Here is a 25,341-nt window from a genome sequence, read left to right as displayed (position 1 = left end):
AAATTTAAAAATATACATATACTATCTTTCTAGTAAACTGAAGTTTCCTGTCTGTTCAAGGCCTTAAATTACTCTAGAATATTATGTTTTTAAAGACAATGGAACATAAATTCATAAAAGGATATTTCAGTATACAAATTAATAAGCAATCACAAATGGCACACAACACTGTATAATCTGTTATTGAAATTGCCATAGCCAGATGGCAAAACATTGATCATTAAGACATAAAAGGCTGCCATAAATGTTTCCCATCACTTTACCTTCAAAAATTCCCAACATAAAGAGAACTTAAAATAACAACATAAGGAACACGGTTAAGAATTGCAATGGCAGGAGCCACAGAGGCTTTGTTTCAGCAGCAGCAGCAGCAGAAAGCACACATCCCTCACTGGCTTACACAAGAACCAAACAACATATAAAAGTGAAGAGCACCACAACTAAGACAACTGAGTTTAATACAGGTTAACTACAGCTGAAGAAGCATTACAAATCAGAAGAGAACTCATCTGTAGTTGTAGCTATTTATACAGTGTTGTTAACAGGTATTGAGCACAATAACACACTTTAATCACTCTGCAAATTTTTTGGTTCATATTAATTTTTCAATAAATGTCAATCAAGTATGGCTGCATAATGAAAGAGAATCAGGAAATAACTTTGATGAAGTAGTTTTATAACAAGTTATATTATAATTACAGATCTAGGTCATAGATCTAAGATAATGTTTTAGTGTTTCCTTTGCTAGCAGATGGAGCTGCAAAAGCGGAGCCCAAGCGCCCGCTCAGGGAGGCTGTCGGCCAAGCCCGCCCCTGCCAAGGTGGACACAAAGCCAAAAAAGGCCGTGGGAAAGGATAAAGCAGCAGACAAAAAAGTGCAGATAAAAGGGAAGAGGGGAGCGAAGGGCAAACAGGCTGAAGTGGCTGACCAGCAAGCTACAGATCTGCCTGCAGAAAATGGAGAGACGGAAAACCAGAGCCCAGCCTCTGAAGAAGAGAAAGAAGCCAGGTCCGACTAAGCATCCACCGTGTCTGTCAGTGGTCCCTGCCTCCCTTCTTGTACAATCCAGAGGAATATTTTTATCAACTATTTTGTAAATGCAAGTTTTTTAGTAGCTCTAGAAACATTTTTAAAAGGTGAGGGAATGCCACCTCATCCCATTTTTTAAGTGTAAATGGTTTTTTTAAGAGGTTAAATCATTTGCTGGTTGTTTATTTTTTGGTACAACCAGAAAATAGCAGGATACTGAATCAGGAGAGGCTGTGACTGTCTCGGGGGTCACCATAACATTCCGTAGAGGGGGCTAATTTTATATCCTTCAATACAAAACATACTAAATGGCAATTTGGAGTCTCAGTCGTGCATTTATGTCTGGAATATTTTCAGTTATATCTGGTCTCGTGTTTCTAGTAGAACCGTTTCGTGAGAAAGCCAGTCTTTGGTCCTTGCCCTGTCAGAACTGTGATGTCTGTGGTCACGGCAGTCCATTTTCCTAAGAGTTGTGATAATACGCTGTGAAAGATGAAAATTTTGAGTGTGTTCTGTGCGTGGCATAAAATTGTGAATTGGTGGAACTGAAGATTCTGAGCATTTGGTTGTTATGAGAGGTCTTAGGGAAACTTGCCAAGTTTGAGGCTGGAACATCACTGGATTAAGTTCAAAGAAAAACAATGTGTAGCTCTTCATTTGCATACATAAACACAATGTGACCCTTCAGAGTTTGGGTATGTGAACACAATATATGGCTTTTTGGGGGTACGTATAAGAATTGGAATGTGTGTACTCTGCTCCAATAAAATCTGTTGTGAAAGAGTAAAAAAAAAAAAAGAAAAAGAAAAGAAAAAGAGAGATGTCATGGCCAAGCCAACATTTTTTTTTATAATTTATTTTTTCTCAGATCGTAATTCATTCACACAGGGGTTATAAACACAGAAAGGCAGGATGTGGGGAAGGGAATGACACTGGAGTGTGGGTGATCAGGAGGAATACAGATATCATCAGAACCGGGTATCGGCTGGGTGAAGGTTCAGGGGACAAGTCACTATGACTCTGCCTATGACTTGCTTGTCCTTATCTAAGTTGCTATTGTCTGCCAAGGCTATCTATTTACAAGGTCTATGACTACTCAGGCTTGTAAATTTCCACAAAAGCTGCTTGTTTACATTAGCTTATAGCCATCTGTTTCAATGTTTTTCCACAGAGACCCAAGACTTGGTGTTAGTATACATGTATGACAGGCCTATTGCTGATTTTAGGCCTATGGCTGATTTTAGGCCTTCAGTGGGTAAGCAGGGCTGCCCCTGACATCTCCTCCCTTCTCTAAGTATAGAAGGGCTGTGGCAATTCTAAACTTGCGAAGGCGGGGATAGAGGCCTGACCTCCAGTATTTGAAGGGGACCTTGTAATGGCTCCAGTCCCCCTGTCGTTGTCCAGTGAGGCATGAGGGCCATACCCGTCCCGATGTCTTTTTCCTGGAGAGGGGATACTTTTGACATCAACCCCTATGCAGTCAGGCTTGTCCCTCAGGGAACCCAGAGAGATATTTTTATCTTGTATTTATATTCCCTTGCAGTGTTAGCCTCGCAGCCTAAGCAAGAATTCAGATCACCTGACAGAGGGGGTTCTGGGTGGCCCCTCTCTCCAAGCCAACATTTAATTGGGGCTGGCTTACAGGTTCAGAGGTTCAGTTCACTATCGTCAAGGTGGGAAGCATGGCAGCATCCAGGCAGATGTGGTGCTGGAAGAGTCTAAGTTCTACGTCTTGATCCAAAAGCAGACAGGAGAAGACTGGCTCCCACATGACTAGGAGGAGGGTCTCAAAGCCCATCCCCACAATGACACACTTCCTCCAACAAGGCCATACCTACTCCAACAAGGCCACACCTCCTAATAGTGCCACTTCCTGGGCCAAGTATATACAAACCACCACAGATTGCCATGGATTATTTAAATTATCCTATTAAAAGTACATTCTTCAAAACAACAAAACAATTTCTTTCTTCATGGACTTGAATTTCTTGTCATACAGATCTTTCACTTGCTTGGTTAGAACTACACCAACATATTTTATATTATTTGTGGCTATTATGAGGAATGTTGTTTCCCTACTCTCTTTCTCAGACCGTTTATCATTTACATAAAGGAGAGCTACTGATTTCTTTGAGTTAAATTTATATCCAGCCACTTTGCTGAAATTGTTTATCAGCTGTTAGAGTTCTCTGGTGGCATTTTGGGGGTCGTGTATGTATACTATCATATCACTCACAAATAGTGAACCATGACTTCTTTCTAAAAATATCGTCTTGAGTGTTATAACCTAGACCCAAAGAGACATGCAAGGTATGTACTCACTGATAAGTGGATATCAGGCAAAAAGATACCCATGATACACCCCACAGACCCTAAAAATTAAACAAGAAGGAAGGCTCAACTGAGGATGCTTAAGTCCCATTTTGAAGGGGGAACAAAATAATCATGGGAGGCAGAGGGAAGGAGAAACCTGGGTAGGAGAAGGAAGGGTGGGAAAGGACAAGATCAGATATGGGGTAGACAGAGAGGCCCAGAGGGCCAGGAGAATGAATGGAAATATGCAGCTGCCATGGATGGGAGTGTAGGGAAACTCTAGAAAGTCCCAGAGACCTGGGATGGGGGAGGCTCCAAGGACCCATGTGGGTGGCCTTAGCAAAAATGCTCAACAGTGGGGATATGGAATCTGAAGAGACCACCTTCAGTAGTCAAACAGGACGCCCCATTGGAGGGATGGGGACACCAACCCATTTACAAAAACTTTTGACCCAAATTGCCCATCTAAAAGAAATGCAGGGACAAAAATGGAGCAAAGACTAAACAAATGGCCAACTAGTGACTGGCCCAGCTTGCGTTCCATCCCATGGGCAGGTACCAATCCCTGACATTATTACTGATTCTATGTTGTGCTTACAGACAGGAGCTTGGCATGGCTGTCTTCTGAGAGGTTCTCCAGCAGTGACTGAGACAAATGCAAATACTTACAGCCAAGCATTGGACTGAGGTTGGGGACCCTTATGGAAGAGTTAGGGGAAGGATTTAAGGAACTGAAGGGAGTCGCAACCCCATAGGAAGACCAACAACTAGCCTGGACCCCTGGGAGCTTCTAGAGACTGAGTTACCAACCAAAGAGCATACATAGGCAGGTCCAAGGCCCCTGGCACATATGCAGCAGAGAATTGCCTTGTCTGGCCTCAGTGGAAGAGTATGTACCTAATCCTGTAGTGATTTGATGCTCCAGGATGGGGGGATACCCTGAAGGGTCAACCTCTCAGAGGCAAACGGCAGGAGGGATGGGGGAAGAACTCTGCAAGGGGGAAATTGGAGAGGAACAACATTTGGGATATAAATAAATTAAATAATTAATAAAAAATATTTTAACAAATCCTAAAATCAGGAACAAGGCAAAGACATTATTCTCTTCCATTATATTCAACATGGTGCTTGAAGTTGTAAATACACCAATCAGCTTTTCAATTGGTCCTTCTTCTCTCAGGTAGAACTGATAATAGCTGGAGAGTGTTAGATTGGGCATTTCCTTCAGGTTTTTAGGCTCTGGTTACATAACTTCTATGTTCGAACATTTTAAGGACAGGATGCTCCGTGTGTGGTGTTTCCTGTTTCCTTTCACCTGCAGGCTGTTCAAGGGGTTTTTCCTCTGCCCATCACACCAAGGACCAGTGCAAGAGTACAACCCAGATGAAGGGCTTCCCACTGGAGTTTTGCTTGCTTGCTTGCTTGCCCATGTTTTGTGTGTGTGTGTGTGTGTGTGTGTGTGTGTGTGTGTGTGTGTGTATGCATACGAGTATGAGAATTCATACAGAAGTCAAAGAACAACTTCTACCTTGTTTGAGGTTGGTTCTCTTGATATTCACCACCATGTACACTCAACTGGCTGCCTTTCTCCTTTCTCTGCCATCTTGCTGTGGAAATGCTGGGATTACCATACTCATGTCCTGCTGTATCTGGTTTTTATATGGGCTATGGGTACCTAAACTCAGATCATTAGGCCTGTGCAGCAGCACTTGAACCACAACCACCTCCTCTATCCTGCCCTGCAGTTTTGTGCTAGATAAGGGGTGAGTCTTTCTGTCTTTCTTAATTTCTTCATTTCTTCCTTCCTTCCTTTCTTTTTTTGTTTTTTTTTTTTCTTTTTGCTTCCTCAGTGCCTTAATTTGGGCTGTCAGTTGGTTTCCAGTTCAGATTTTCTTTTTTGAAACAGGGTCTTACTGTGTAGACAAGGTTGGCCTAGAGCTCAGAGATCTATATACCTGGCCTCCTGAGTGCTGGTATTAAAGGCATGCGACACCATGCCCAACTGGTTCACATGTTTGTTAGAGTTGGACTAAAAACTTCAAGGTTCTTCTTAAATGCTAGGCTGGACACTGAGTCTAATGGATGTTTGAGTGCATTACATGCTGTGTTAGACGTACTGTTGGGAGAAGTTGTGTCTCACTTGGAAGACAGTTATACTGTATCTCTCAAGGTGAAGCTGCCTTTCCTACCATCCTGTGTTCCCTTACATTTTATGTCTCTTTCCAGAAGCGACTGACAGATGTACAGAATCTCCCATCACACTGGTAGATCATCAGGGTGTTTGCTAGCATACCTTTAGGATATTTCTGGTGATGCTGTAGCCTTCAATGAACACATCCCCAGAGGTAGCTATCTCTTCTCCAGTCAGAATTTTAAAGGTAGTAGTTTTCCCAGCTCCATTTAACCCAAGCAATCCAAAGCACTCCTCCTTTTGAATGGTGATAGAGATGTTTTTCACAGCCAGAGTGGGTGGAATTTTAAAATATATCTTAAAAACAAAGAAAACACAAAATACATGGAAAATGTTGTGTTTGGATGGTTCAAACACAAAGTTTCTAACCTTTATAGACAACAGTGCTTCAGACAGGTTCACAAAAACTCTACCTCCCATACTTTGGGATCTACTAGCCATAGATCCACAGGTCCACCATAAGTTCTCAGTACTCATTGTAGGGAATGAAGCCATATGCTGGACATTGAAGGACATTTACCTTTATGAGCTCTTTAATGAGCACAGTAGAATTCAGCGAGTGCCAAGAATGGTGCAGGATAGTCTCTCTTTCATTTTGTACATCTTCCTCTTCTGAGTCTCCTGATAACTCATTGGATATTCTAGCCTGAATTGGGAAAGCAAGAGTGGGTGTTACATGCTGAGTATCTTGTCAAGACAGAATGAATTCATCAAGCCTGACCCAGAGGATTCTTCCAGAGTGTTAAAACAAAAGTCAAGAGACTTCCTGCATACCGTAGCTCTCTTATAAAAACTTATTTCCTATTTCCAAAGCTTAGAAACTAGACTTCCTGCCATGAGTGAAAAACTCTGAAAGACCCCCCCAAGGAGAGACCTTGAAAGGACAAGGACCCAAAGTCACTCCAGAGACTATCTTGCTGCAATCACAAGAGTCAGGTACTTTATTATCGAAGCTTTAGGCCGATACATGCCTCACACAGGAGGTAGAGGTATCGACCTAGAGGTCCAAAAGCTTAGAGTTAATATAGGCAAAGGCTGGGGAGAAGGAGGGGGTTGTGGCGTAGTCACACACAATTGGTTGTTTCAAATGTCTGTAATATGTGTAAGCAGATCTCAGGCAGAGGTTTGACAAATCTCGAAGGAACAGTCTCTGGTCCCTATGGCCTTGGGACCCAGTGTGAATGCTTATCTGAGCCAACAGACCATCTGGCTGAATTTAATTCGCAAGTCCTTGGAACCTCTGGTGGGAGTTTTTCCAGAGGAGGCTAAGTCAAATATCATGGGAACAGATTCTCGGAACACTCAATTGACCTTTGTTTCTCTAGCTCTGTATCTTTTATGACGGCCTTGGGCTAGCCAGTTAGCTGACCTGTATTTCTAACTACTTGTATTAGTGAATTAAGGCTTTTAAACTAACTCAAAATTCCTTTTCATGAGCAAGTAGAGGGTGTGATGCCAACGCAGACATCACGAAAATTACAGCCACAGCAAATATTGATTATGGTAAAATGCTATTTGGTAATAATAAACTACAGGTGAATGTCAAGAAAAGATGGTTTTCAGTGTTCTTTTGCTCTGTGTGTGTCTTTCTCTCTTCTCCCTTGACCCTTGTGGTTGACCAAGATGCAAACTCTTAGATGTTCCTTTGCTCTGCCATTATGAAGTCTAACCTTCTGAAACCATAAGCCAAATTAATATTTTTTAAATTAGTCTTATCTCAGGAAAAGGAGAAATTGTGGAAGGTTCAGTGTATGAAACAGCTGGGGTGAATTACATAAACGAAAGTGCATCAGGAGACTTATTGTAGGGAACAGAGAGGACTGGAAGGACAGTCCACATAGCCCAGGGTGAAAGAGAGTTCCAAGAGCCAGTCCATATGTGTGATGTGTGTTTCATTTCAAGTGATACAAACTTTTTTATTTTGAGACATGTTTGACTACTAGCTGTGCTGTAAGGGTAATGCCTTATACAACTATTGTCAAATGTAAGAAGCTACCTTCAATTTTATTGTCTTTGCTCTGCATCCTACTTGCTGCCAGTTTTTAAACCAACTACTAAAGCTTGATGTAATCCAGACAGAGAAATAAGTCACAACCTACCACTTAGTGGATTTCCACAAACTATGTGTCTGACAATGCTTTTTTTATTGGATATTTTATTTACATTTCAGATGCCATCCCCTCCATAGAAACCCCCATCCCATCCCCCTCTCCTTTTGCTTTTATATGATTTTAATTACATGCAAGTATTAAAGTCAGTTCTAGGTTGAAGAACTAGCAATGCAATAGATGCAAATAGTCAAGGAATAAGCAAGACAATAAACAAATTTCTGTGAATACTCCCATGATCACTACTTCTAAGGGCTTATCAGGATAATCACAATATCTGAGCTAACTTCCCTGTCCTAGCTGAAAGTCATTTTCATGTCTGAAGCCTACTTCCTTATTCTAGCCTAAGATTTAGATTCCTGCCTGAAATTACTTCTTTGTTCTAGCCTAAGATTTAGACTCCTACCTGAAATTACTTCTTTGTTCTAGCCTAATGTCAGATTCCTGCCTGAAGCCCACTCCCTTGTCCTTGGCCAATGTCATATTCCTTCCAAGCAGCCCATTTCCTTCTCCTTGGCCCATGTCAGATTCTTGCCAGGCAGACATAACAGCTCTCCACCTCTCCCCCTTTTTTATTTCATAAACAAGACTGAGCCTATCTTAGGGCATTCTGCCAAGAATGCCTTTCTTACCTGTCATGGAATATGCATTATCAAAAGCAATGCACTTATGTCTTAGGTTGGTAAGGCTCTGTGCAGAATCTTACCCACCCTTGGCTTGCCAGCCTGTTAATTTAATAACTCTGTCTGGGGGGGGTCCATTTTCAGTTTCAAGTCATGTACTTTGGCTGCCAACATGTTGATGTTGTTAAAGACAAGCTTTAACATGATGAACAGGAATAAAAGTATTCCCAGGACAAAAAAGGCTTGCATGATCCAGCTATATATGCCATTCTTGAAGCTTGACCAAAATAGAAATCTGTTCTATTTTCCATTAGTTTCACTTAGTTTTGGATATTGCATAAGCTTTTTTTGTGTCTAGTTTCTTTTGAGTCATATCATGTATGAGTAAGTTACAGGATGTCCCTTCTCATCACTACATTCTATCTTAAGAGAGACATTTTTGTCCCCTTTGGGCTCACAGTAATGAGGCTTTTGTCCAGTTCTTCTACAAATACAGCATGAGCATTCTTTCATATATTTTATAAGTACACATATTATACACATTTTTAGAGAACAAGTATATGCATTTCTATCATGCATGTATGGGTTCCTGAGTGCATATATAAACCTACATTCTGATGTAGTAGTGTCCCTCAGTGGCTTTTATATGCATTTGCCTTATGACTGAAAGATAGTATGCCTTTATATGTGTTTACTGGACCTTGTATGTGGTCAGTGTCTAAATATTAACTATTTTTTAAATATAGCTATATCTGCTTTCTCCTTACTGAATTCAGAAATATCCACTGGGACCTGCCTATTCACTCACCCCATGATTGGTATCTTTTGCTATCATGAGGGATTTTTTTCTTTGGTTTGTAGTTGTTACTGTTGCTATAAACTTTTTTTCTTCTTGGGCCTCTAAGAGAGTTATAAATGTATAACTCATCAATAAGGAACAAAGGCAGAGTCAAAGTTCATTATTTTCACATACTTACCCAACAGAAGTATCATTTATTGAGAACCACCCTCCCCCACTGTATCATGTACCAGCTTTGCTGCAGGTCATAGACCTACATATGTAGTACATATGTTCCTATGTGTCTAGACATCCTGTTCCAGTTGTTCTCAGACTGTAGCATGCACTAGGCCTACATATGTGGTTCATGAATACATAATGCATGAGTTGAAAAGATGGGGCAGCTATTAAGAGCACTTGTTGCTCTCACAAATGGCCCAGGTTCAGTTCCCAGCACACATGTCAGACATCTCACAAATGCCTATAACTCTAGTTATAGTGACTCCAAGCCACTCTTGTCCTCCACAGGTACTTGTACACATATGGTGATGCACATACATGCACTCAGACACACAAATACACATAGAATAAAATAAGTAAATCTTTTGTAAAAAAAAACCAGAATTTTGGTTTCTACCAATAAAGCATACTTATGGGGTTGTATTGCTAGATAACCCCTAGGTGATGATGATGGCCACACGTAGACAAGTACGGTTCCTTCCTAGTGCACTATTCTTTCTTGACGTGTTGTTTTGACTAGCTTCATCCTTAGAGGTTTTATATTAATTATCATTGTATGTGAGTGAGTGTGTGCAGAGGGAGATGGCGTGTGCCACTGGATGCATGTGGGTCAGGGAACAAGCTTGTGAAGTCCCTTCTTTCACAGGTACATAGGTTCCATAGAATCACCCAGCATATGAGGCAAGTGCTGAGCCACCTTGCCAATCCCTTAGAGCAGTGGTTCTCTTTCGGGAGCCGACTCTGAGCCGAAAGCGGCTATTATCTTTACAGCCATCTTGAGCCATATACCCTGACAAGAGACTTGTTTACAACATCTGAACACACTCTGATAATTATCTTGATCCTTTCAGTCAAAGTCAGGCAGTGGTAGCACACGCCTTTAATCCCAGCACTTGATTGACTCAGGAGAGAGATAAAAGGAGAGGCCAGGGCAGACCCAGAGTGAGAGCTAGTCAGACTCGACAGAGAGCTAGACAGACTCGACAGTGAGTCAGAGGCAGAGAGCAGACAGACTAGTCAGAGCAGACAAACTTCGTCTCCAGACAGACTTCGACTAGACAGACTTGACAGAGAGCAGACAGACTCAGACTCTGTCTCCAACAGGCAGACTTCATCTTTGACCAGACTTTGTCTTGTCTCCATTCTTTTCGTCCCTGTCCCTACTCTCTCTCTTGCTTCCTGACCCCCGGACCCGAACAACAGAACGGCTCGCTACAGTTCTCAACTTTCCTAATGCTGCAACCCTTTAATACAGTTCCTCCTGTTGTAGTGACACCCAGCCATAAAATTATTTTTGTTGTTACTTCATTACTATATTGTTATTGTTATAAATTGTCATATAAGTAAGTATACAATATGCAGGATATATTTTCATTGTTACAAATTGACCCTAAGGAGTCATGACCCTCAGGTTGAGAGTCAGTGCCTTAGAGTTTGTTTTAATAATATGCCGATCTGAATAGTACTCTCCTTTTGTTCTGTCTCAGGATGTCCTTAGTCACTTCTGGCTCTTATTTTTCCCACACTTGTAATATTTAGAGTCTTCTCAGCAAGTCCCCAGAACTTAAACCCACATGCACTTGGCTGGGATACGGACTGAGATTACATCATCCATTTCAATCAACCTGGAGAGGAAAGGTTATCATGCCATCATCAAGTTTCCTAGCATGAACATGGGATGTTGCTACCTTTATGTAATTCCCCTTTAGTCTTCCATGTTGCTTGAAACTTTCTGTGTCAAAGTTTTCCATATTATTTGTTAGCTTTCTTCCTATTTTAGCTTTCTTTTATGTATGTGCTGTTTAAGTGGGATTTTTATTCTGTTATTTTACTTTTTGTGGACAGTATCTCAATACATAACTGACTCATTTATTCTGATTTTCCTTTAGTAATGTTAATGCTAATACTTGTCTATAGATTTCTTTAAATCATATACAATCGAGTGATCTGTAATGAATTTTATATCTCTTTTTTCCAAACTTTATGCTTATGATATCTTACCCTATCTTATCACACTAGCTGAGATCAGCAGAAAATAGTTGCATTAAAATAAGTGAAAGCAGACATTTGTGTTCTTTTGATATAAGAGGGAAACTTTCACGAGTCTATCAAGATATCTGTGGTGCATTTTTGTATATTTGTAATCCCCCCTCTCTCCTCTTCCTCCTTCTCCTCCTCCTCTTCCTCCTCTTCCTCTTCTTCCTCCTTTTCCTCCTCCTCCTCTTCCTCCCCCTCCCCTTCCTCCTCCTCCTCCTCCTCTCCCTCTCCCTCTCTATCTCTGTTTTTTGAGACAGGGTTTCTCTGTACAGCGCTGGTTGTCCTAGAACTCACTCTTTAGTTTAAGGCTATTCTTGAACTCATAGATCTGCCTGCCTCTGCCTTTTGAGTGCTGGGATCAAAGGGATCAAAGTTGTGTGCTTCCATCACCTGGTGTAACTGCTCTTTTATGATATTAAAAAAAAATCTTATTTCTTTCTATTTCTAATTTCTGTAGTGAATTTTATAAAATATTTTTCTGAACTTGTCAATTTTTTCTTACTTTCTAATTTTACTAACATGCTGATTTGATTTTAGATTATTACAGTCTTTATGTTTCTGGACTATACCTGGCCAGGTCATGAATTCAAGCTGCTAACACTTTTGTCAAGGTGTAAAAGTGCCTTTTATTCACCTGACATAATTGTCACCTCCGAGGCTTACTGCCTCAGTCTGCTAACCTAAGCCTAGTTCTGGAAGCTTCTAGCCTCTATACAATCCAATCTAGGCCTAGAATGTTTTCAGCCTCTGAGATTTAATGCCAAATATGCTCACCTCTTCTAGCTCTTTCTGAACTCTGACTGGCTGGTCAACTCAACTCTTCTGGCTCAAAACTCTTCTCCACACTAACTGATTCAAACTAGCTTCTTTCAGTTTTTGACTGAATTGCTCTGTTTGGCCTATACTAACTTTGGCAATATGTTCTAATCTTCTGGCTCCTCATTCTCTGGCTTGTTCTGTCTTCACCTGAATTAGCTTGTTCTCTGTCTGCAACCTGTCTCTGTACAACTGTCCTGGTAAAGTTGTCCTCTCTTCTTTTCTCTCTCTGTACTGCCCCTTAAGTAGCTTTCCTTTCCTATCTCTTCTCATGAGAGTTGGGCATATCCTATTCTGTCAAATCTTTCTCTAATTTGCCACTTAATTAAACATCATTTTCAAACATGGCTGCTTCCTTCTACAAACTAACTTTACCTTCATTGTTTAGAGCTGAAGCTGTGTACTAAAGGTGTGTCTGTATTCTAGCAAGAGGATTAAGGTATTTGCTAAGGGCTGAGCCATACCACAACTAGGAACAGGTTTCTCCTGTAAGCAACACAGTCTCAGGATTCAATAAAATATCCTGCAACATCAAGGATTTTTTTTCACCTATATCATGACTTATCTTCAATTTTCCTGTTTTTAAAATTCATTTTATGCATTCGTCTCCATGTATACTGTTATGACCTCATAAGAAAATGGATCAGACCCTTCGGCCCCTGCCTGGTCCCTGGGACTGGAGCATACACAGAGTAGGTCTGCTCCTGTCATGTGGAGAAACTGAATCCTGAGTCATCCAGGAGCCACTGCACTCAGAGCAGCTGGTAAGAACTCCATCTCACTCCCTAAGCCCCAGAAAACCATCTGGGAGCCAGGGACATCCAGGGCACAGCAGCTACCCAAACCCCGCCCCTCCGGAATTCCACTTCCCTTTGGCCCCTGCCTGGTCCCTTGGACTGGAGCAGACACAGAGTCGGTCTGCTCCTGTCCTGTGGAGAAACTGAATCCTGAGTCATCCAGGAGCCACTGCACTCAGAGCAGCTGGTAAGAACTCCATCTCACTCCCTAAGCCCCAGAAATACATCTGGGAGCCAGGGACATCTAGGGCACAGCAGCTACCCAAACCCTGCCCCTCCGGAATTCCACTTCCCTTCGGCCCCTGCCTGGTCCCTGGGACTGGAGCAGACACAGAGTCGGTCTGCTCCTGTCCTGTGGAGAAACTGAATCCTGAGTCATCCAGGAGCCACTACACTCAGAGCAGCTGAAACTGAATTCTGAGTCATCAGGGACCCACTGCACTCAGAGCAGCTGGAGCCACTGCACTCAGAGCAGCTGACACAGAGTTGGTCTGCTCCTGTCCTGTGGAGAAACTGAATCCTGAGTCATCTAGGAGCCACTGCACTCAGAGCAGCTGAAACTGAATCCTGAGTCATCGAGAACCCACTGCACTCAGAGCAGCCGAGGAGCCACTGCACTCAGAACAGAAGGATTACCAGATCCAAGAGGTGGCCTGAGTCCCAGGAGTTCTTCCACCCGGGAGATTAGGGGCATAAGACCACAGAGACCTCTGGACTCCGAGGAGCTCTGCAATAAGCAAGATAACTGGAAATACATATTCCAATCTTACACAGAGAGGGCAGGTACCACTAGAGTTACCCAGATGGCGAAAGGCAAGCGCAAGAACATAAGCAACAGAAACCAAAGTTTCTTGGCATCATCAGTGCCCAGTTCTCCCAATATAGCAAGCCCTGAACACCCCTTCACACATGAAAAGCAGGATTCAGAATTAAAATCACTTCTCATGATGATGATAGAGGATTATAAGAAGGAATTAAGTAACTCCCTTAAAGAAATACAGGAGAGTACAAGTAAACAGATAGAAGCCCTTAAAGAGGAATCACAGAAATCCCTTAAAGAAATGCAAGAAAACACAAAGAAGGAATTAAACAACAACATTCAGGATCTGAAACTGGAAATAGAAACAATAAAGAAAGTTCAAAGGGAGACAACCATGGAGATAGAAAACCTAAGAAAGAGATCAGGAGTCACAGACGCAAGCATCACCAACCGAATACAAGAGATAGAAGAGAGAATCTCAAATGCAGAAGATACGGTGGAAAATATTGACACAGTTGTCAAAGAAAATGAAAAAAGCAAAAAACTCCTAACTCAAAACATCCAGGAAATCCAGGACACAATGAGAAGACCAAACCTAAGGATAATAGGTATAGATGAGAATGAAGATTACCAACTTAAAGGGCCAGTAAATATCTTCAACAAAATCATTGAGGAAAATTTCCCTAACCTAAAGAACAAGATGCCCATAAACATACAAGAAGCCTACAGAACACCAAATAGACTAGACCAGAAAAGAAATACCTCCCGTCACATAATAATCAAAACATCAGATGCACAAAACAAAGAAAAAATACTAAAAGCAGTAAGGGAAAAAGGTCAAGTAACATATAAAGGCAGACCTATAAGAATTACACCAGACTTCTCACCAGAGACTATAAAAGCCAGAAGAGCCTGGACGGACATCATACAGACCCTAAGAGAACACAATTGCCAGCCCAGATTACTATACCCAGCAAAACTCTCAATCAATATAGATGGTGAAACCAAGATATTCCATGACAAAACCAAATTTGCACAATATCTTCCCACAAACCCAGCACTTCAAAGGATAATGGATGGAAAACGCCAACACAAGGAGGGAAACTACAACCTAGAAAAAGCAAGGAAGTAATCTTCCAACAACCCCAAAAGAAGATAACTATACAAACATAACTTTACCTCTAATAACAAAAATAACAGGAAGCCACAATCATTTTTCCTTAATATCTCTTAACATCAATGGTCTCAATTCCCCAATAAAAAGACGCAGACTAGCAGACTGGATACACAAACAAGACCCAGAATTTTGCTGCATACAAGAAACACACCTCAGTGACAAAGACAGACACTACCTCAGAATAAAAGGGTGGAAAACAATTTTCCAAGCCAATGGTCCCAAGAAACAAGCTGGAGTAGCCATTCTAATATCAAATAAAATCGACTTTCATCCAAAATTAATCAAAAAAGATAAGGAAGGACACTTCATACTCATCAAAGGAAAAATCTACCAAGGTGAACTCTCAATTCTGAACATCTATGCTCCAAATGCAAGGGCACCTACATACATAAAAGAAACTTTACTAAAGCTCAAAACACACATTACACCTCACACAATAATAGTGGGGGATTTCAACACCCCACTCTCAGCAATGGACAGATCATGGAAACAGAAACTAAACCGAGACACTTTGACATTAACAGAAGTTATGAACCGAATGGACTTAACAGACATCTATAGAACATTTCATCCTAAAACAAAAGAATATACCTTTTTCTCAGCACCTCATGGTACCTTCTCCAAAATAGACCATATAATTGGTCACAAAACAAGCCTCTACAGATACAAAAAGATTGAAATAATCCCTTGCCTCTTATCAGATCACCATGGAATAAGACTGGTCTTTAATAATGACAAAACCAATGGAAAACCCATGTGCACATGGAAACTGAACAACTCTCTACTCAATGATGACTTGGTCAAGGAAGAAATAAAGAAAGAAATTAAAGACTTTTTAGATTTCAATGAAAATGAGGACACATCATACCAAAACTTGTGGGACTCCATGAAGGCAGTGCTAAGAGGAAAACTCATAGCTCTAAGTGCCTACAAAAAGAAACTGGAAAGAGCACACACTAACAAGTTGACTGCACAACTAAAAGCCCTAGAACAAAAAGAAGCAAATACACCCAGGAGGAGTAGAAGGCAGGAAATAATCAAACTCAGGGCTGAAATCAACCAAATAGAAACTGAAAGAACAATACAAAATATCAATAAAACCAGGAGTTGGTTCTTTGAGAAAATCAACAAGATAGATAAACCGTTAGCCAGATTAACCAGAGGGCACAGAGAGAGTATCCAAATTAATAAAATCAGAACTGAAAAGGGAGACATAACAACAGAAACGGAAGAAATTAAAAAAATCATCAGATCCTACTACAAAGGCCTATACTCAACAAAACTGGAAAACCTGGATGAAATGGACAATTTCCTAGACAGATACCAGGTACCAAAATTAAACCAGGAGCAGATAAACCATCTAAATAGTCCCATAACCCCTCAGGAAATAGCAGCAGTCATTAAAAGTCTCCCCACTAAAAAAAGCCCAGGACCAGATGGTTTTAGTGCTGAATTCTATCAGACCTTCAAGGAAGACCTAATACCAATTCTCTTCAAACTATTCCACAAAATAGAGACAGAAGGAACACTACCCAATTCGTTCTATGAAGCTACAATTACACTCATTCCCAAACCCCACAAGGACCCAACAAAGAAAGAGAACTTCAGACCAATCTCCCTTATGAACATCGATGCAAAAATACTCAATAAAATTCTAGCAAACCGAATCCAAGACCACATCAAAACAATCATCCATCATGATCAAGTAGGTTTTATCCCAGGAATGCAGGGATGGTTCAATATTCGGAAATCCATCAATGTAATCCACTATATAAACAAACTTAAAGAAAAAAACCATATGATTATCTCACTAGATGCTGAGAAAGCATTTGACAAAATTCAACATCCCTTCATGATAAAAGTCTTGGAAAGATCAGGAATTCAAGGCCCCTACCTAAACATAGTAAAAGCAATTTACAGCAAACCAGTAGCCAACATCAAGCTAAATGGAGAGAAACTTGAAGCAATCCCACTAAGATCAGGGACTAGACAAGGCTGCCCACTCTCCCCCTACCTATTCAATATAGTACTGGAAGTCTTAGCCAGAGCAATTAGACAGCAAAAAGAAGTCAAAGGAATACAAATAGGAAAGGAAGAAGTCAAAATATCGCTATTTGCAGATGATATGATAGTATACTTAAGTGACCCCCAAACTTCCACCAGAGAACTCCTAAACCTGATAAACAACTTCAGCAAAGTGGCTGGTTATAAAATCAACTCAAACAAATCAGTAGCCTTCCTCTACATGAAAGATAAACAGACTGAAAAAGAAATTAGGGAAATGACACCCTTCACAATAGTTGCAAATAATATAAAATACCTTGGTGTGAATCTAACCAAGCAAGTGAAAGACCTGTATGACAAGAACTTCAAGTCTCTGAAGAAAGAAATTGAAGAAGATCTCAGAAGATGGAAAGATCTCCCATGCTCATGGATTGGCAGGATTAATATAATAAAAATGGCCATCTTGCCAAAAGCAATCTACAGATTCAATGCAATCCCCATTAAAATCCCAACTCAATTCTTCACAGAGTTAGAAAAGGAAATTCTCAAATTCATATGGAATAACAAAAAACCTAGGATAGCGAAAACTATTCTCAACAATAAAAGAACTTCGGGAGGAATCACCATCCCTGACCTCAAGCTGTACTACAGAGCAATAGTGATAAAAACTACCTGGTATTGGTACAGAGACAGGCAGGAAGATCAATGGAATAGAATTGAAGACCCAGAAATGAACCCACACTCCTATGGTCACTTGATCTTTGACAAAGGAGCTAAAACTGTCCAGTGGAAAAAGGACAGCATTTTCAACAAATGGTGCTGGTTCAACTGGAGGACAACATGTAGAAGAATGAAAATTGATCCATTCTTATCCCCTTGTACAAAGCTCAAATCTAAGTGGATAAAGGACCTCCACATAAAACCAGATACACTGAAACTAATAGAAGAGAAGGTGGGGAAAAGCCTCGAATACTTGGGCACAGGGGAAAAGTTCCTGAACAGAACTCCAATGGCATATGCTCTAAGATCGAGAATTGACAAATGGGACTTCATAAAATTGCAAAGTTTCTGTAAGGCAAAGGACACTGTCAATAGGACAAAACGACAACCAACAAATTGGGAAAAGATCTTTACCAATCCTTCATCTGATAGAGGGCTAATATCCAATATATACAAAGAACTCAAGAAATTAGACTCCAGGCAACCAAATTACCCTATTAAAAAATGGGGTATAGAGCTTAACAAAGAATTTTCAACAGAAGAAACTCGAATGGCCGAGAAGCACCTAAAGAAATGCTCGGCATCCTTAGTCGTCAGGGAAATGCAAATCAAAACAACCCTGAGATTCCATCTCACACCAGTCAGAATGGCTAAGATTAAAAACTCAGGTGATAGTAGATGCTGGCGAGGGTGTGGAGAAAGAGGAACACTCCTCCATTGTTGGTGGGACTGCAAGATGGTGCAACCACTTTGGAAATCAGTGTGGCGGTTCCTCAGAAAATTGGACATAGCATTACCCGAGGATCCAGCTATACCACTCCTAGGCATATACCCAGAAGGTGCTCGAACATATAATAAGGACATATGCTCAACTATGTTCATAGCAGCCTTATTTATAATAGCCAGGAGCTGGAAAGAACCCAGATGTCCTTCAACTGAGGAATGGATTCAAAAAATGTGGTATATTTACACAATGGAGTATTACTCAGCTATTAAAAACAATGAATTTGAGAGGTTCCTAGGTAAATGGATGGAACTAGAAATTATCATACTGAGTGAGGTAAGCCAATCACAAAAGAACACACATGGTATTCACTCACTGATTATTGGATATTAGCCCAGAACCTTAAAATGCCCAAGATGCAACTCACAGGCCACATGAAGTCCATAAAGAATGAAGACCAAGTGGGGGTGATTCGGTCCTTCTTAGAAGGAGCAACAAAATACTCAAGGGAGCAAATATGGAGACAAAGCGAGGGACAAAAACTGAAGGAGGGGCCGTCTGAAGACCTTTCCACCTGAGTATCCATCCCATGTGCAGTCACCAAAGGTAGATGCTGATGTGGAAGTCAGGAAGTGCATGCTGATAAGAGCCTGATATGGATGTCTCCTCAGAGGTCTTCAAGAGTCTGACATATTCAGAGGCAGATGCTCACAACTAGCCATTGAAGTGATCATGGGGTTCTCAATGGAGGAGTTAGAGTGAAGACTGAAGGAGCTGAAAGGATTTGTGGCCCCATGAGGAGAGCAACAATACCAACCAACCACAGCTCCCAGGGTCTAAACCACCAGCCTGGGAGCACTTATGGAGGGATCCAGGGCCTTAGCTGAATATATAAGAGTGGAGGGCCCTGCTGGGCACAGATGGAAGATGAGATCCTTGACCTCATGAAGGCTGGATGCCCCAGGGGGTGGGAGTTTTGAGGGTGGGGAGGTGGGAGTGGGGGGGTAGATAGAGGTTACATCCACAAAGAAGAAGGAGGAGGTGTGAGGGGATTGGGGGTTCCTGGGTGGGTGGGGGATGGGGTAAGGGGACAACATATGAAATGTAAATAAAACATCCAATAAAAAAAAAAATGGATCAGAAATACAGAAGGTAGGAAGGAAGATCAGTGAAATGGGGTAAAATATGTAAAACAAAAGGTGAAAAATTCAAAATTTGGTACTTTGAAGGAACTAAAAAGCTAGTGGCACCCAGTCAGGATAACTAAGGCAACTAAAATAGTAAAAATAAATGCATGTGGGAGGAACAACAAAACTCTAACAAACATCAAGTATACAAAAATAAGATGTAACTGTATGTATTCTTCTTCTTCTGATTATGAGTTCTTCCTAATGGCTCAGTATAATCTAATATCCTTCTCCTGGCATTTCTGAGAGTTCCCTGACTTGGTTTGCCATCAGTGGCAGCTACCTGCATTTGGGTCTTGATCTGTAGAATCTTTTGTAGCTCCTCAATAGTTACTGCTTTCATTGCCTGAGCTCCATCTCACCTCCATGCCTTGAATTTACTCCCTCAAGTTTATACAATTGCCAGATTTTTCCTTGGTTCTTACTAGATACAGTTTTAGCATTTTATACTTCCTTTGGTCAATACTAATCTGTGCATTAAAATTACAATAAAATCACAAAATTCACATTTTATGTAGACCTCTGATTCTTGTAGATGTCAGTCAGCATATATTGATTTCCTTGACCCACTGTTATGACGTGAGTATGAAATGTCTTCCACAGGTTTGGTCTCCAGAGGGCAGCACTGTTTGGGAACCAAGAGGTAGGCCTGAGCGGGCAGAAGTAGGTCCCTGGGAGTATCTTGTCCCTGGCCCCCTTTGTTGTCTCACTCTGTGCTTCCTTACACCATGGGTTGAAAATCTCCTCAGCCATATACTCCTATTGCCAGGACACTCTGTCCAAGCACATGACTCATCATGTGTTTACATCAGGGGTTTTGGTCATAATGATGATAAAACCCATATATCCAGTGACAGAGTTAAACATGTATACATATTTAAATTCAAGAGTTATCTCTAACCTACAACTGGATAATGTGCAGAGTGAGAGATTTTTGAAACCAGTCCTAAATGTGATGTCTTCATGAAACCCCTCCTCCAAGGACTCAGGGAGTATAGGGGTTTGAATACGAATGGACCCCCATCTTCTCATGTCTTTGAACACTTAGTCATCAGGGAGTGGCCCTACTTGAGAAAGATTAAAAGCTATGGCCTTGTTGGGGGTAAGTGTAGACCTGTTGGAGGAAATTTGTCACTAGGGGTAGACTTTGAGGTTTTGAAAGCCCAAGCCAGTTGCAGTGTCTCTGTCTTCCTGCTACCTACAGATCCAGATTATGACTCTCAGCTGTTTCACTAGCACCATATCTACTTGCATGACACCAAGCTCTCTACTGTGGTGACAATGAACTAAACCTCTGAACTGTAAGCCAGTCACAATTAAATGTTTTCCGTTATAAGAGTTGTTGTGGTCATGGTATCTCTACATAGTAATAGAAGACTAAGACAGGAGGCTATGTGGAAGAGGAGATGGGAAACTTGACAGAGGCAGAGGGGAAGGAATGCACCAAGAAAACAAGACCTCCTAAACACAACAGGCTGGACACACATGTGAACTCATGGAGGCTGTTCTCATGCCCAGGTTTTGCACAGTTCTAAGTCAGACAGCAATGCAGCACTGAGAGGGGGAAGTGGATATCATCTCCCATCCCTAATCAAGAAGCCATCTTCAACTGATATTCACTTGAAAAGGAAAAATTAGTTTTCTTCAATGGAGTCTCACTAGGTATATAAACCATACTAAAGGGTAGGCCCCATGTCCTGCAATAGATATCCAACACAAAATGAACACAATGATATTTTTGTAGATTTTTTTTGTCTCATTCTGCTTCATTTTGACACATTTTGTCTTACTGGCTTTTTGTTTGTATAATATAGCTTCTGACTTTGTGATCGTGTGTGTGTGTGTGTGTGTGTGTGTGTGTGTGTGTGTGTATTGTGTGTATTGTGGGTTTTGTTTGGCTGTTTGTTTTTCTAAAGAGAGAGAAAAAGAAAAGGCATGGAGTTGGGTGGGTGGGGAGGATCTCGAAGGAGTTGGGAGAGACAATGATCAGAATATAGTGTATTAAATTTTTTCAATAAAGACTAAAAATAAATTTAAAAGAGGGTTGTCTCTAAGGCCTGTATTCTGCTACTTACCTTATAAAATATCCTGTAGATACCAAAGAAAACATATCGATATATGAAGATCTTTAGATTCCATGAAGTAGTCTCCAGAAGGATAATGAGGAGGAAGTATATCCCTCCTGTGGCAGCCATGGCAATCACATGCCTTCCAATTGCTTTTTGATTCATACTGTATATAGGAATAACTGATGAGAACAACAACAGAAGGATGTTAACAGAATGAGATGTCAGCCAGGCATATGAGGAGGATCCCTGTGTTCACTCCCCCTCGCAGGCAGATCAACTGTTACCTATGAGCAGAAATATTTTATACACACACACACACACACACACACACACATATTTGTTTGTGTACTCCCTGGGCCTGAAGAAAAATTATTCATAGACTAAGAGAAATGTGGAATGTATCTCAATTCTCTTTCTAAGAGGTGGCGTCTCAGAACACAGAAGCAACACCTCAGGGCAAAGAGATTGTGCAGAGCAGATACCCAGTGTCCTTATCAATGCTACAATGCTAAGAAAGCTTTATGGTAAATCTGAACCCTTTCTCAATTATTGGGGACCCTAGCATCAAGAGTGAAGGTTGGGCCACACATAGAGTCAAATAAAAAGAAAGTAAAGGGCAAAACTGAACCCAGAGAACCATCTTATTGAAAGAGAAATCCATCTGCCAACCCTAGTACACTACCAGCCAACACATTCTATCAGTTTAGCTGCTTTCCCTGCCCCCCAGCAAAGGGGGGAAGTGCTTACCTGGATTGATTTCCAAAAGGGCTATCTTTTGGGTTTAACACTACTCTATCTCTTCCCATGTGACTTAAGCACCACCTTCGGTTCCTACCCCAGGAGAAATCTACTACAGTAGGGAAAAAAGAAATCCCTTGGTCCAGCCAAATCAGTGGCATTTTATGCTAATTATATTCTATATCAAGTGATCTTGCTAGATACAGGAACAAGCCAGCAGTTACACTTAAATTCAGAGCACAGACAGTAAGAGACCCAAAGAACAGGAAGGGAAGGCCTACCAGTTGAGAGACATTAATGGGTGGCTTCACCAGAATTATAGGCTACTATAAACAGTGGAAACATGTCACTCCCAGAGAGCATTTATTGGTTCTTTAAAAGGTGATGACCTCAGAAAATGTGTGAAGGGTTTACAGATATTTACACAAGGGTTACAAGATCCCCAAACTGAGACTTCTAATAATGGGCAGAAAGATGAATATTAGTAAGAGAGTGACAATTCGGCAGTTAAGAGCACTTTCTGCTCTTGCAGAAGACCCAGGTTCAGTTCCCAGAACCCATGTGGAAGCTCACAATCATCTGTAACTAAACAGATTTTAACAGCAGTCTTGACCAAACTAAAGAAAGAATTGGTGACCTCATAGACAGAATATTTGAAGCTTAGTCAAAGGAACAAATTTAAGAGGTAAGAAAAAGAGGGCTGACTGGCTGGAGGAGTCTTATCAAGAGATCAAGCTTACATGCATTAAATTTCAAAGAAGGTAAAAACGGGACTCAGAACCATATCTAAAGAACTAGTGTGAAAATTCCCATGACCTAGGAAAACAGCCAACAACCTTATCTCTGGAAGGATGGGAGTCACTAGTCAAATGCAAACTGGGAGCTTACCAAAATACCTGATGATAAAACTATCTAACTCGAAGACAGAAAAAAAAATGTATGAGCAGCAAGAAATAAATACATCTACAGGCTGGAGAGTTGGCTCAGTGGTAAAGAGCACTAGCTGCTCTTCTAGTAGACCGGAGTTTCGTTTTCTGGATCCACATTGGATGGTTCACAAACACTTGAGACTCAAGCTCCATGAGATTCGAGGCCCTCTTCTGGCCACCATGGGCACCTGCACTCACATATACATACATGTACACATACTTAAAAAGAAAATAAAATCTTAAAAAGTACATCATATATGAGATCTTAACAGAAAACCCAGCAGACTTCTCACCAGGCACCCTGCAAGCCAAGAGCACATGGGATGAGATGGAACATTTAAAGTACTAAAGGGAACAAACAAATAAACCTACCAACAGATAATAGTGCCAGGAAGTCTCCTTTAGAAATAAGGAGACAGGAAAAACACATTCTAAGACACATGAAAGCTGAATTCATGACCATCTGACCTGTGTTGTACTACTGGAGAGAAGGGTCTTTAAGTGGACACCCAAGAGCTTCAATGTGTCACAATAGGCACAAAAACATCTAATAATATAAAAGCTGCAAGTAAAACTAAGCATCCAAGCAAAATCTTAAAAAACTACAATGCCCTAATCGTGGGAGAATAGAAACACTTATTTTTGAATAGGAGGGTTGAAAAACAAGTAAAAAAAAAAAAAGACATGCAATAATAACAGAGCAGTGGAAAGGTGCATGGAAGAGCACAAAACGAGCCATCCAGACTACAAAATGTGGGAGCGGGGAGCAGGGGAACACAGTTAAAATATAAAATTTTCTACCTTTTTTTTCACTGTGATCAGCATTATTAATCATGAGAGATCTGCAGCTCGAAACCTCAACAGTCTCACCTCATTCCTCATGATCAAAAAAGGTGAAAATAACAAAGGCCTCATGAGGATGTGGAGGGAAAGGAAAGGTCGCTATTGGTTGGATGTAAATTAGCATAGAAAATGATAACATGCATGGAAGGTCCTCAAAATCTTAGATGCAAAATTGCTACAACTCAGGAGCAACAGTCCTGTGTTCATATCCAAAGAAAAAGGAATCAAAGAGACATCTGTGTTTCTGTTCACTGCAACACTCCTCACAGCAGCTAGGAAATGAAAAATATGTTGTCTATCACCCAAGGAACAGGAAAAACATGGCACCTATGATATACAAACAGGGGTACTACTCATCTATATAAAAGGATGGACTCCTGTCACTTGTGATAACCTGAAGGAACTGGGGGACATTAAATAATATAAATAAGATCCAGAAAGACAAATACTGCACATGGAATCTAAAATAAGGCGAACTCCATGGAGTTGAGGCTAGAATAGTGGTCCCTAAAGGCAACTGATATTTTTAAAATAATTTGTCCCTTCCACTTTTGTGGAAAGATTTGTTGTCAATGCCTTCTTGTTATTTGTTGATGTCTATAGAGTTATAGTAACTTTTACTATTTAAAATTACAAGTGATGGCAACCTTTTCCTTTTCTATTTTAGCTGTAGAATATAAAGTTATACAAATTATTTTGTTTTCTTTGAAGAGCTACTCTTTTTCAGTTGCTTTCTTTTTATTTATTTATTCCATTATACTTTTTTGTTTTAATATTTTTCTAGTTTTTAGGTATATAAACCACATTATTCAATATATACACTGCATATATACAGATTTATGTGGGATGTATATAAAAGTTCACTGGATATACATATGACTTGTTAATATAATGAATTACTTATGAGACAAAAATCCTAAGCATGCTTTGGTTGCATCATATGAGTTTTGATGCTTTGATTTTATGTTCATTTATTTTAAAATATTTTATAGTTACCCTCTGGTCTGTTTTCAGCCAATGTGTTAGTTTTGTATTAAATTATGATATGTCATTTCCTACCATTTGGAGATGGTCCAAATTATCTGTCATTAAGTAAGCTAGTAACTTAGTCAATAATTATTTGGACATTTTTCAGAGACCTGTATAAACTAAGCTAAAATCTAGGTTATTAACATATATCTGAAAAAAATTCCAAATAGTTGCACATACAGAGAGAGAGAGAGAGAGAGAGAGAGAGAGAGAGAGAGAGAGAGAGAGA

General features: G+C 40.6%; 1 protein-coding gene across 1 annotated transcript in view; it reads right to left on the bottom strand.

Moving 5' to 3' along the window:
• The window catches only part of LOC114618508 (ATP-binding cassette sub-family A member 3-like), a 109,306-nt gene that overhangs the window by 12,310 nt on the left and 71,655 nt on the right, over nucleotides 1–25,341 (bottom strand). Inside the window, exons 23-25 of the mRNA XM_028764289.1 lie at nucleotides 21,580–21,752; nucleotides 6,054–6,179; nucleotides 5,636–5,830 (exon numbers count right to left, since the gene is read on the bottom strand). Coding sequence (XP_028620122.1) covers nucleotides 5,636–5,830; nucleotides 6,054–6,179; nucleotides 21,580–21,752 — 494 coding nt within the window. The remainder of the gene's footprint in view (nucleotides 1–5,635; nucleotides 5,831–6,053; nucleotides 6,180–21,579; nucleotides 21,753–25,341) is intronic.

This window comes from Grammomys surdaster, unplaced genomic scaffold (assembly GCF_004785775.1).
Source record: "Grammomys surdaster isolate TR1022 unplaced genomic scaffold, NIH_TR_1.0 142, whole genome shotgun sequence".
Lineage (NCBI taxonomy): Eukaryota > Metazoa > Chordata > Mammalia > Rodentia > Muridae > Grammomys > Grammomys surdaster.
Note: the sequence above shows the minus strand (reverse complement) of the source record. Positions and strands in the feature narration are given on the sequence as shown.